Genomic DNA, 13430 nt, shown 5'->3' on the forward strand with positions numbered 1-13430 from the left:
TGTATTGTCCTTCCGTATTAATATGGGAAAATATTCTCAGATAGAAACCGACCTGGCTCATGTTGGTGTGAACTCACATTATGTAAGAATTTAAAGGTCGAGCAGACCTAATTAATAGACTATAGCACCCAGAATGTTTCTTAATCCAACATAGAACTCTAAATCTGTTTTTGTCAGTATGAGCTCTCGAAAATAATTATAAGTTAAACTCAAACATTTATTAAGAGAAAGTTGATTTTTCATGAAGGCATTCCTTCCAGTCACTAATTAATAGACTAATGTATACGCTACATATTCATGGTCAAATAACGTGACTCTTTAAAAATTTTCTCAATTATTAGGCCAGGCCTCAACATATTTTCAAGACGACATGTTTTTGATAAAAGGGCAGAAATCAATTTTGCCTCGTTGCTTAGAATTAGTTAACAACAAACCTTTAAGATGAACATATATAAAATTGCATTTCTATTACAAATAATATTACATTAAATCAACAATGTTAATACAAAGCCTATAATTTTTATAAAATCAAATTCTTAAATAATGAACATAAATGTAACCTTAAAGATGGTTGGTTTAAAACCTATTTTTATGTTCTGAAATAAGCAAATTATATGTTAATAAGTTTAAAGCTTTCCCTTAAGGAATAAATAAGTTAATATTTTTATTTAAAAATTAACTAAAAAGGATGAATAAGAAAATAAAAATTGTCTTAAGAAACTTTACACATTTAGAAATGACTAATATTTAATTTCTATAAATAAGTTAACAGTAATTATGAGACATTCAAGATAAATTAGTTATAGATTAAACTAAATCGAGACTTATAAAATAAATACTTGATCAAAATCTTGATTCAAATGGTACAACAAATTGAAATTTTTTTAATAAACTACATTTAATTTTTCACAAAACACATTACCAGTAAACAATAATATTAAAACTAAATTATTTAAAATATACAAAGAACACAAAATGAAAAATTATTTCTATTGAATAATTAAGTAAACAAATAAACCAATATACTGCATTACATAATCATGAATCTTGATTAGCACAGAAAAATTTTAGTATAAGTGAAAATACTTTTCTAATAACTTATACCTTGAACCTCATCCTAGATACTCTTTTCAGTACATCAACTATAATATGGCTTATCTCATGTAAATTGAATCTATCTTAAAATAATTTACATATAGTAATCCATGAGAGCGACAGGCAATGTGTAGACACTTTAGTGCTAAAACCAGTTAAATCAAATAAATTAAATTACTATCAAATCCACCTTTATTAATAGTATTTCACCATAACATCTGTTATAATCGAAGATCTATTGTAACCCACCTTCTTTAATTATAATTTGCACCTTGGCCTGAAATACTTTCTAATTAAAATCTTGAGAGTTATGACTGTAAATGATTCTCTGATAATGGAGATATACAAACAAGTAATATAAGAAGAGTAAATCACGTATTATCGATCACAGGGTAGGTTTCTCTGAATGGAATGAGAAACCGCCAAAATCTTTAGTCATAAACACCTTCACTCATTGTACCCTGGTAAGTATAATTAACATCAAAAATAATAGGGTATCTAATCCTTTTTTATTACTTCACTTTCACAGATTCAAAAAAAAGAGATATAAGTTAATTTTAACATTTCACCATACAAATTTATATTTTTACCCCAACAATATAAATAACTGTTTTAACTAATAATTTCACTTGTATCAATTGTATAACTGCAACCGCTATCACGAATTATTCCAATACTAAATCAATTGCTAAATCTACAACTACTTGTTAATTAAATCAAATTACTGCAAAAAACATTTAGTTTAACAAAACTTGCATCTAATACAAAGAAAAAGTGAATAAACAACCATGAATAAAACTTCTGACAAAAAAATAGTAATGTGTAACAAGTCAAATCTCATGAAAGAGAAAGAAGTGACAAATATTTCAAGAAAATAGAATTAAAACAAACAAGTAATAATAAAAAAATAACATGCCTCGCTCTCATGACCACAACTACTCTATTATATGTAAATAAAGGTAGATAGAAAAATATGTACCAATAAATGTATTACATTGTTACACACACATCAAAAAAAGTTTTGCATCACCCCGTTTCCCAGAACTCCTGAACATCAACGTTGACTGTGGGTATTGTATCACAGACACAGTGCTTTTGACTGTTGAGAGATGTCGCTAAACCTGCCCAAAGATATAGACAGCCTTGCCTGAGCAGCGCCTATTATATGGAGAGGGTCTGACAGCCTATCAGCTCCCGTCTTCTCACCATGAAGGAGGTACATGGCTTCTGTTGTCTGTAATTCAGCATGTCTAAATGGTCAATATCGTGGTTCGATCACATCCACATTGTTACTTTGCACCAGGAAGGGCTCTCAACAAGTGAAGTTTCCAGGCATCTCAGAGTGAACCAATTTGATGTTGTTCAGACATGGAGGAGATACAGAGAGAGAGGAACAGTCAAAGACATCCCTCACTCAGGCCACCTAAGGGCTACTACTGCAGTGGATGACCGCTACCTATGGATCATGGCTCGGAGGAACCCTGACGGTTTGCAGCCACAAATACCATAAACATGGTACAGGTGGGCCCAACAACATGCGGAATCGAATGCTAAGGAATGGCATTACATTCTCTTCACTGAAAGGACTCAGATATGTGTCCATATGTGTCCAAGCAGACAATTCTAGGAGACATGTTTGGAGGCAACCTGGTTAGGCTGAAGCCTTAGACACACTGTCCTACTCTAATAATATAAAATATTTAATTACATAGAATTTAATATTTTACTACAAAATAATGTATTCTAATCTAAAAACCTAAGTAGCTATAATCCTTGGTAAATATGTAAATTAAAACAATCAATTAATATTAATAAAACTTATATATATATATATATATATATATATATATATATATATATATATATATATATATATATATATGTGTGTGTGTGTGTGTGTGTGTGTGTGTGTGTGTGTGTGTGTGGAGATCAACTTACTTTCACTTATTCCACTCTTAACAAGAAATAAAAATGTAGCAATAAATGAATCATCAATTACATTTTTATTGTCCAAGCAATATTATTGACTATATTACTACTTCCAATTCTACTGATTCAAATAAAATACCCAATGGTGTGGGCAACAGAATTTATTCTGGCAATAATAATTAGATCTAGATTATTATTAAAATTGGAGCCACACCATTTCACTGGAACATAAATTGGAGGAAGTTAATCAGCCTGCCACATATAAATTTTATCTCCATATGAACACAGCACAAATGTATATACACTGACTGGCAGTTTACTCAAACACATTTACAATTACACCTTTGTTGTACATACCTATAAAAAGTATCTGTTCCTCCTTCACATACTTCGTTTTACATTCTTAGCAACAACTATACTGCACTATATCAGTTACTAATACTCAAAGTGCAGAAACTTGTATAAAACAAGGCAAATGTATGTAATATTCAATTTTCTCTATTACTACAAAATGTGGACATGTAGTGTTCCGAAAACACATGACTAGCCTGGTCTGGTGTTGAGAACATGCCATGAAACATGTGCAGTAGGCTATGCTTACTCCACAGATATACATAGTCTATGATACCATCAGCTATTAAGATTACATATACTTTTGATCTTGATATAAAAATTGCACTCAGATGATTTGAAAGTGCCTCAATGGATTTTTTTCTGTATACACTAAATAACTGTGGAAATTAATTATAACGATTCTATTTATTTGGTTTCTATCCTCATTGGCGAGCAACATAAAATTGTTCTTCGAATCTTTGATCTGTATATACAGACAGCACATCTTGATGCCGATCATGTGAGCTGACCGGTTGGGCTCAGTTAGCTTCAGGTCTGCATGTCACGGCACTTCCTGGTGGCAAACAGCTAAAGCTTGCATTCGCCTTAGGACAAGGAACTGTTTGATCTATTCCGTGCAAAATTCAAAATTGTTAATTGCTGAAGTTTTTAATTTCTTGTAGATTGTCAATATGCCTAAGCCACTTAAGCAGCTTTTACGATCTATAGCTTACTACAAAAAAATCCTCAAAAATTTACCCCACAACTAAATATGTATTTAAGTTTATATTCTCCCCAAACTACACATATTTTTTCAAGAGATAAGTATTCCATTTCTTATTAGCTAAATTCACTAATTCAATTATTTCTGTGTGTAGAGGAATATGCAGATACATTAACTTCAATACCATGTTCATCGCCAATGGCTGCACAAATATCATAGGCATTGGTTTGCTTCATTAACCTGGAGCTGAATTTGATATTTAAGTGGCGAAGCTGTTTGTACTTCTGTCGCGAAGTGCTACAGCAGTTTACAAATAGGGATATGTTGCTATGTAATATTCCTTTCAGCGGAACAGCACAACGATTGTAGTAATTATATTTCACAGTCCTGAAGGTAGGGAAATCTTTTATCGATGTACTGATCTGGAATGGAGAATCAGAAACAACTGACAGATTTTGTTACGTAACCTAGTTAGCCCAATGAGTCTATTATCAGAGCAAAATCAACACAATACCAGTGTTTACATACTTTTTATAAATGTTCCTAGTCTTAGTAGCAGTGACGTAGAAAATTTACTTTTTAAAGATAGTTCAGATGAAGGAATTGCCTATAAGGTGCACTGTGTTGCAGGAATTCAGGATTACTAGGACTACTTTAATACAATGGTATGAGTTTAGAATAAAAACTGACTGTGCAGTCTGATTGACATTAGAGTTTTTCTGATAAATAAAAAGCAAGTGAAAATTGTCACTCCTGATGACAGTGAGTTAAAAACGTAGGTGAGGCAAGTTGTATAAGCATATATTTAGTGTGAGAACCATTTTAAAACAGGCGACAGTATGTCACTTTGATATGATTTGTAAACTTATAAAAGTATCAGAAACGAGCTATTAAAATTGCATATATAGCAAATGAGACATTCTTCAAATAAAAATTTTTCTTATTTCATCAGTTTTGATTTCGATGATATTTTTTATAAATTACACAAATGAGAAGCACAATACATGGTATGTCGGAAGAAGAACATTTTGGTATCATTATTTCTGTAATTTTCTGGGATAGTAAGGTTTGAAAAATTCATGATTGCAAATGAGACAGTGGATCTTGATACGTAATCTGTAATTTAAAAAGAAACTTCCTCCAGAAATTTGGATTATTGAGCCTGTACCTTAGTCAAGTTGGCGATATAAGCTTTTATTACTGCCCTATGTCACAGAGCGCTAATTGCGACTATATTTTTCCATTTTCCAAATGAAAGTTCTATTAAGATAAACAAACGCACAAAACCAAAACTCGATAACAATACACAGGAGACTACTGCAAGCTTTCGCTGTTTGCCATTGGAAATCGCTTTGAGCTGCAAACCCGAGGCCAGCTGATCGCAACTGATCGACTCTCCTGATCAGCACTAAGACTTGCTGCCTGTAGACACAAATGAAAATTCGCAACACAGTCTAACAGTAGACTGTGCTTTGCAATGTTGTAATTGGACGATTTAAAAGCGAAGTTTGTTTGTAAACAAACGAAGAGGTGGTGTGTTCAGAAGTAGGACTTGTGTCCTAAAGTACCAAATGTCATTGTTTATGTGGCAAAAGCAATACAGTTAACGGAATATCATATCAAAAATATATTGTTAAAGTGTGTTTCCAGTTATGTCGAAACGATCAATGGTATGGTCAGCAAAGTTGGTCTTGCAGCACTTCATCCGAAAAAAGCTGTTCACGAGAGATTTTAGCAGTTTCTTTTCCGGTGCTAGAAAGTGCGTTAATATTAGTAGTGCCTGTTATGTTGAGGGACGCAGAGAAGAAAGTACTATCAGCAATTTTAATCCATCACGAATAACAACTCAACAAAGGTGATGAATAGATTTTTATGTTTTATTGCCTTCCAATTGCGGTAGTTTTTATCTTATGCAAATGAGATCTATTCCTCTTAAAAAGTTCAAACTACAAAACGAACGTTTTGGATTATCAGTAAAGTCTCTCAAGAAAGATCAGTATACTGTAATGAGAGGCAGTGTTAGGGATAAAAAGACTCTTAAAATAGTAGCCACAAATTTTATGATGTAGGGGCTACTGACAAATGAAAATATGGCTGAAAACAGGGCAGCCTCATTGGAGGCTTTATAATAATTTGAGAGTAAACGTGTATGACAGTATGAATTTGTATTTGTCAAGGGAAACTTAGGCTGAGCTTTAATATTATCAGTATATCAGAAGCTACAGGTTCACAAGTAAGCAATAATTTATTCTGTGGTAACTCTATACTTTATTATATACATCCAGTTGCCTTTTATTAGGGATATGCCTAATCTCCCTGTCTTATTTTTAGTATTTGTGACAATGAGAAAGGTGACCATGGAGAAAAAGTCATATAGAGAATTAAGTCGTGCATGAAGTCCTCTCTATAACATTACCATCATTGCTATACCAATGCCAAAGAGTTTGAAAATGGATTGGAATGACTTCAGAAAAACTCATTGCGCCACACTAAATAAAATCATTGCTTCTACAACAAATTATGAGGCAAAATAACTTTTCTGGCTAGTTAAAAGCACATTCTGACATATGAACAAGATTATTTGAAGAATTACATTACTGCAATCTACGTCCATTTGAATTTGCTTACTGGAGTCAAGCCTTGGTAACCCTCTTGCAGTTTTCCCATCATGTACTGTAACTATTCTTTGATAAATTACAAATGCATCCTACAAACCTATTCTTTGTTTCAGTTGAGGTGGGCCACAAAGTACCTCTTCATTAGTTACCTGATCTACCAATCAAATTTTCATTATTCTTTCGTACCACTAAATTTCAAAAGCTACTATTCTCTTTTCATCTATACTGTTTTTCCTCCACTTGCAGTTCTTCAGACAAATATTCAGAAAAATTTATAACAGAAGTTAACATATATTTTTCGTATGTAAATGTTTTTCTTGGTATTCCAAGTCTGCAAATTATATTACCTGTCTTTCTGTGGTTCATGGTGTGGGTTCCTGTAGTCATGTCCTAGTTCATGAACCACGGGCAACGTATGAGTGGCCAACTAAGTGGTCCCGACAGTCAGGATACCAGTTACTTTGGAATAAGGCTGGGCATCTCGGACATATTCTGAGTCGTGGTCACCTTTGTGCTCATACGGCAAAAACTACCAAATCCACCGGTTAGTCCTTCAACCGTTAGGGGTAAAACTCAATGGGACTCGGGGCAAGTAGGGCTAACAACCTGCTTCCCCCATACTTTAAATATGATGCTGGCATCAATCAGAGCAAAATGCCTTGGACCTTTGGAGGTGACGGAGTCCCACCTCTAACTGACAAACCAGGGACTCCTAAGATACGACTTGGGAAACAAATGGTAATGAGATGGGGAGCTATTAATATCAATGGGGGCTACCCTGGGAAGAAGGTAGAGCTGGTAGAGGCTGCAAGTAAGATGGGACTAAACGTTTTAGCTGTTAGTGACATTCGGGTAAGGGGTGAGAAAGAAGAGGAAGTGGGAGAATACAAGGTCTACCTGTCAGGAGTCAAAGCAGGAATAGCACAATGGGGTGTAGGGCTTTACATCAGGAAAGAAATGGAACCCAGCGTAGTTGCAGTAAGGTATGTAAACGAACGACTGATGTGGATAGATTTGACTGTGTCTAGCAAGAAAATTAGGATTGTCAGTATATTCGCATTGTGAACGGACAGATCAAGATAAGATGGATAGTTTTTATGAGGCACTCAGTGATGTAGTTGTTAGAGTAAAGGATAAGGACTGTTCTGCTTATGGATGATTTTAATGCCAGAATTGGAAATCGAACAGAAGGGTATGAAAAGGTTATGGGTAAATTTGGAGAGGATATGGAGGCCAACAGGAACGGGAAACAACTCTTGGATTTCTGTGCCAGTATGGGCTTAGTAATCACAAACTCCTTTTTTAAACATAAGAACATTCACCGGTATACCTGGGAAGGCAGGGGTACAAGATCTGTCATTGACTATATAATAACAGATCAGAAATTCAGGAAGGCTGTGAGGGACACATGTGTATTCAGGGGATTCTTTGATGATATTGATCATTATTTAATCTGTATTGAAATTGGGATTGTGAGGCTGAAAGTGCAGGAGGTCAGGTCCATATGTGGGAGGATAAGAGTGGAGAAACTTCAGGATAAGGAAATCAGGCACAAGTACATAACAGCGATCTCAGAAAGGTACCAGTTAGTTGAATGTAGTCAATTACAGTCATTGGAAGAGGAATGGACAAGATACAAGGACGCAGTACTAGAAGTGGCTAAAGAATGTCTTGGAACAGTAATGTGTAAAAGTAGGATGAAGCAAACAGCTTGGTGGAATGACACAGTCAAGGCAGCCTGTAAAAGGAAAAAGAAGGCGTATCAACAATGGCTACATACTAGAACTCAGGTAGACAGAGAAAGTTATGTTGAAGAAAGAAACAAAGCCAAACAGATAATTGCAGCATCCAAGAAGAAATCTTGGGAATACTTTGGAAACAGGTTGGACACTATGTGTCAAGTTGCTGGAAAACCATTCTGAAGTGTAATTAGCAGTATTCGAAAGGGAGGTAAGAAGGAAATGACAAGTATTTTGGACAGGTCAGGAAAACTGCTGGTGAATCCTGTGGATGTCTTGGGCAGATGGAGGGAATATTTTGAAGAGTTGCTCAATGTAGGTGAAAATACGATCAGCAATGTTTCAGATTTCGAGGTAGAATGGGATAGGAATGATGATGGAAATATGATCACATTTGAGGAAGTGGAGAAAATGGTCAATAGATTGCAGTGCAATAAAGCAGCTGGGGTGGATGAAATTAAGTCGGAACTCATCAAATACAGTGGAATGTCAGGTCTTAAATGGCTACACAGGATAATTGAAATGGCCTGGGAGTCGGGACAGGTTCCTTCAGACTGGACAAAAGCAGTAATCACACCAATCTTTAAACATGGAAACAGAAAAGATTGTAACAACCGCAGAGGTATCTCTTTAATCAGTGTCGTGGGTAAAATCTTCTCAGGTATTGTTGAAAGGAAAGTGCGAGTATTAGTTGAGGACCAATTGGATGAAAATCAGTGTGGGTTTAGGCCTCTTAGAGGTTGTCAGGACCAGATCTTTAGCTTACGGCATATAATGGAGAAGTGTTATGAGTGGAACAGGGAACTGTATCTATGCTTTATAGATCTAGAAAAGGCATATGACCGGGTTCCTAGGAGGAAGTTATTGTCTGTTCTACGAGATTATGGAATAGGAAGCAAACTTTTGCAAGCAATTAAAGGTCTTTACATGGATAGTCAGGCAGCAGTTAGAGTTGACGGTAAATTGAGTTCATGGTTCAGAGTAGTTTCAGGGGTAAGACAAGGCTGCAACCTGTCTCCACTGTTGTTCATATTATTTATGGATCATATGTTGAAAACAATAGACTTGCTGGGTGAGATCAAGATATGTGAACACAAAATATGCAGTCTTGCATATGCGGATGACTTAGTTGTGATGGCAGATTCGATTGAAACTTTGCAAAGTAATATTTCAGAGCTAGATCAGAAATGTAAATACTATGGTATGAGGATTAGCATCTCCAAAACGAAAGTAATGTCAGTGGGAAAGAAATATAAACGGATTGAGTGCCAAAGAAATATAAATGGATTGAGTGCCAAAGCGAGGTGTAGCAAAGCTAATGCAGTGAGCGCTCAGCTACAATCTACTCTCTTCTGCAAGAAGAAAGTCGGTACCAAGACTAAGTTATCTGTGCACCGTTCAATCTTTCAACCAACTTTGTTGTATGGGAGTGAAAGCTGGGTGGATTCAGGTTACCTTATCAACAAGATTGAGGTTACGGATATGAAAGTAGCTAGGATGATTGCAGGTACTAGTAGATGGGAACAATGGCAGGAGGGTGTCCACAATGAGGAAATCAAAGAAAAACTGGAAATGAACTCTATAGATGTAGCAGTCAGGGTGAACAGGCTTAGATGGTGGGGTCATGTTATGTGCATGGGAGAAGCAAGGCTACCCAAGAGACTCATGGATTCAGCAGTAGAGGGTAGGAGGAGTTGGGGCAGACCAAGGATAAGGTACCTGGATTCGGTTAAGAATGATTTTGAAGTAATAGGTTTAACATCAGAAGAGGCACCAATGTTAGCACTGAATAGGGGATCACGGAGGAATTTTATAAGGGGGCTGTGCTCCAGACTGAACGCTGAAAGGCATAATCAGTCTTAAATGATGATGATGATGTCTTCCTGCCAGTCTCAGTTACTTCATAACCCAAATGGCAAAACTTATCTACTACTTTCAGAATCTTGTTTTGTAATCTTATTCCCTTTGGCATTGTCTGATTTAATCTGAGTACATTTCATTATCTTCTTTTTTTTTACTTTTGTTGATGTTCATCTTGTAAACTCAATTCAACAAAATATCCATTCTGTTCAACTGATGTTTTGTGCCCTTTGATACACCACACAAGATTACAATGTCATTGACAAAAAAGTCTTGATTTATTGTCCCTGATATTCAATTCCTTTTCCAAATTTCTCCATGCTTTCCAGTACTAATCACTGTATGGACAGACTAGATAATACATGTTGATAGAAAACAATTCTGTCTCACTCCCTTCTCAGTCACTGCCTCTCTTATACCTTTCAACCTGCTTCATGCTGAGATGAAGTCTGCAACAGGAACACTTCTGGGGTTATCTGTAAAATTAAGACCCTTGCTCTGTATTTTCAAGGTGGTTGCATAGAATCCCTTCTTGCCCAGGTTGGCGACCGTGCAATTGTCCTCATTGTCACTGATTTCTTACTGTTGCACTCCACTAGGGACCAGGAGGTGCCATCAACTTGGTCCCAGTCTTGTCTGTTTAGAGAGTTTGCTATAAAAATGTGTAGAGGCAGCAACTCTCTGGATGTCACATCAGCTTGGTTGTGAATGTCACATACACAATACCTGACCAATGCTAAGCTCTCTTGATGTTTGATTCTGTTGGCTGCTGATTAACTGATTGAGTTTATGTCATTAACTTATATTGCATGACGTCAAGCTGAAATTGCTCATAAAATATTCACACCCCATGAAATGGCAGGAATAAATTCATCATCTTGTAAAAAGATCAGTAAATAATAGAGGGAGCACTTGTGATGACATTTTATCTTTTGATTGTTGTCATTTAAGCCCTCCTGTGATATAGGACATTCTGTTATTGTGGCGTGCCATGTCAGACTTCCCGCCCGAGGTCTTGTGCCTGCCAGGAGTGGCTGTGATGTTATTTTCAGGTCACCAATGTGCAGCAAAATGAGGACACTTACAGTGTTGTCAAACTGAGTGAGAAGGAATTCAGTGCACCTTGAAAGTACTGAGCAAGGGTCTTAATTTTGCAGTTAACCTCAGAAATGTTCCTGTTGTGGCCTTTGTCAGAGCAATGGACCAGGTGGCTCTGAAACTTCTGGCCAGGTCCAAGAAGTCTGATGAGAAACATGAAGGGTGCTCACCAAAACCAAGCTGCCTGAATGAAACGTCTATGGTGATGAGAGGTGGGCCCTCAGACAACCCCGGGAAGATGAAAATATTGTGGTTTTACCAGCAGATAAGGGGAATGCTACACTCGTCCTATGGAAGGCAGATTATGACAGTAAGGTGTGAAAACTTCTGGATGACCCAGCAAGCAGACCATTAGAAAAGGATTCCATTGATAAGGTGGATAAGAAGTCCAGAGCTCTCCTAAAGGAAACCGGCCATCCAGAGAAGATTGTTAAGCAGCTAAGAGCAAAAGCACAGTACCAAACAGACTTTATGGCCTGTCTAAGATGCACAAGGAAGGGGCTCCTCTAAATCCAGTAGTCAGCAACATTGGCACAGCTAACTACCTTATAGCTCAGCACCTTAAGAACATGCTCTTGCCACATGCTGGAAAGTGTGCCCATCACATTCGCTATTCGAGCATTTCTTACAATGCTTCAGACAGCTACAGATCACAGACTCTGACATCATGGTCAATTTCAACGTGGTCTCTGTGTTCACCTGCAGACCACTGAATGATTCATGTGAGTTGATTGGGAAAAGCTCAACAATGCTTTCCTCCATTTAGACAAGTATTGACCTCGATGTACTTCCTATGTGGAGGTCAATTCTATGAGCAAACGGAAGAGGTGGCAATGAGCAGCCCTCCTTCAATGATGGTGGCCTATCTCTCTACAGAGAGATTGGATGAGGAGGCACTTACATCGGTCCCAAATCAACTGAAATGCTACTTTAGGTATGTGAATGACATCTTTGTTATGTGGCCCGACAGGAGGTAAAAGGTCGATGCTTTCTTGGACCACCTAACTCACGCCACCCTAACATTAAATTCATCGTGGAACGCTAGTAGAATGGATTATTTTTCCCATTCCTAGATGTAGTAGTCAAGGAGGAGACAGGTGGTACCTTTAGTGTACCGCAAACCCATTAACATTGACTTGTACCTGCAAGCAAAAAAATAAATGGTGAACTTTTGTTCATCAGGCACGAGTTATGTCAGATTCTTATAATTTGGTGACAGAGACAGAACATCTACAATCTGTGTTCTACAAAAATGGATACTCTTCTCAAGATGTTCAAAAGGTGCTGTACCCTGTTTCTCACCATACATTCCTGTAGAGGTACAAGAAAAAAGTTGCATATTTGCCATACGTGGGGCTGATATCACTCAAAATCAGCAGAATTCTCCTCAAACATAACATCAAGAGCATTTTCCATCCACCCACCAAGATTAAGGCTGTGCTAGGGAGTGTGAAGGATTATCTGGGTCTACAGAAACTGGGCCCATTCACATACCATGTGAGTGTGGTATGCCGTACATTGGCCAGACGACTAGGGCCATTGACATCAGGTTCAAAGAACTCCAAAGGTACCCCAGACTGAGATAGGAAATCAAATCAGTGATTGACGAGCACTGCTTAGAACTAAGTCATACTGTTAGCTATAGTGATTTCAAGATTCTAAAACAAACATCATGATACTGGTACAGCATCATCAAAGTATCTATTGACATTAAGGTCACAGAGAATCTCATTAACCGTGGCACTGATTTACAATTGTGCTCTGCCTGGAACCCAGCATTTGATCTTCTGAAGGTGCAATGGAGGCAACATCAAGGCCCCAAGGGAAACAACTATGAAGGTGGAGCTAGAGAACACTTCCAAGTACATTTGACAAAGGGTACATATAAAATGGTACTTCAGACAACAGACTTGATACATGAGCGTATTCTACTAAGTTTTGAGTGACAATTAGAACACCAGCAGCCTGAAAATGACATTGCAATTGTTCCTGACAGGCACGGGCCTTGGACGGAACGCCTGACATGTCACGCCA

The 13430-nt window shown here is 36.9% G+C and overlaps 1 protein-coding gene across 14 annotated transcripts in view; it reads left to right on the top strand.

Moving 5' to 3' along the window:
• The first annotated feature begins 4287 nt into the window (after nt 1-4287).
• LOC126278044 (mitochondrial ribonuclease P catalytic subunit) overlaps nt 4288-13430 on the top strand; it is a 183368-nt gene continuing 174225 nt past the window's right edge. For 12 of the 14 annotated variants that reach the window (XR_007550639.1, XR_007550638.1, XR_007550640.1 and 9 more), the window contains exon 1: nt 5403-5936. Coding sequence is in view for 7 of the 14 variants with exons in the window: in XM_049977806.1 (XP_049833763.1) it covers nt 5734-5936 (203 nt within the window). In the remaining 7 variants the exon portion in view is untranslated. Of the gene's footprint in view, nt 4475-5402; nt 5937-13430 lie in introns of those variants that run through there. The other 2 variants (XM_049977809.1, XM_049977808.1) reach the window with 2 other exon arrangements.

Source organism: Schistocerca gregaria, chromosome 6 (assembly GCF_023897955.1).
Source record: "Schistocerca gregaria isolate iqSchGreg1 chromosome 6, iqSchGreg1.2, whole genome shotgun sequence".
In the NCBI taxonomy this organism is placed as follows: Eukaryota; Metazoa; Arthropoda; class Insecta; order Orthoptera; family Acrididae; genus Schistocerca; species Schistocerca gregaria.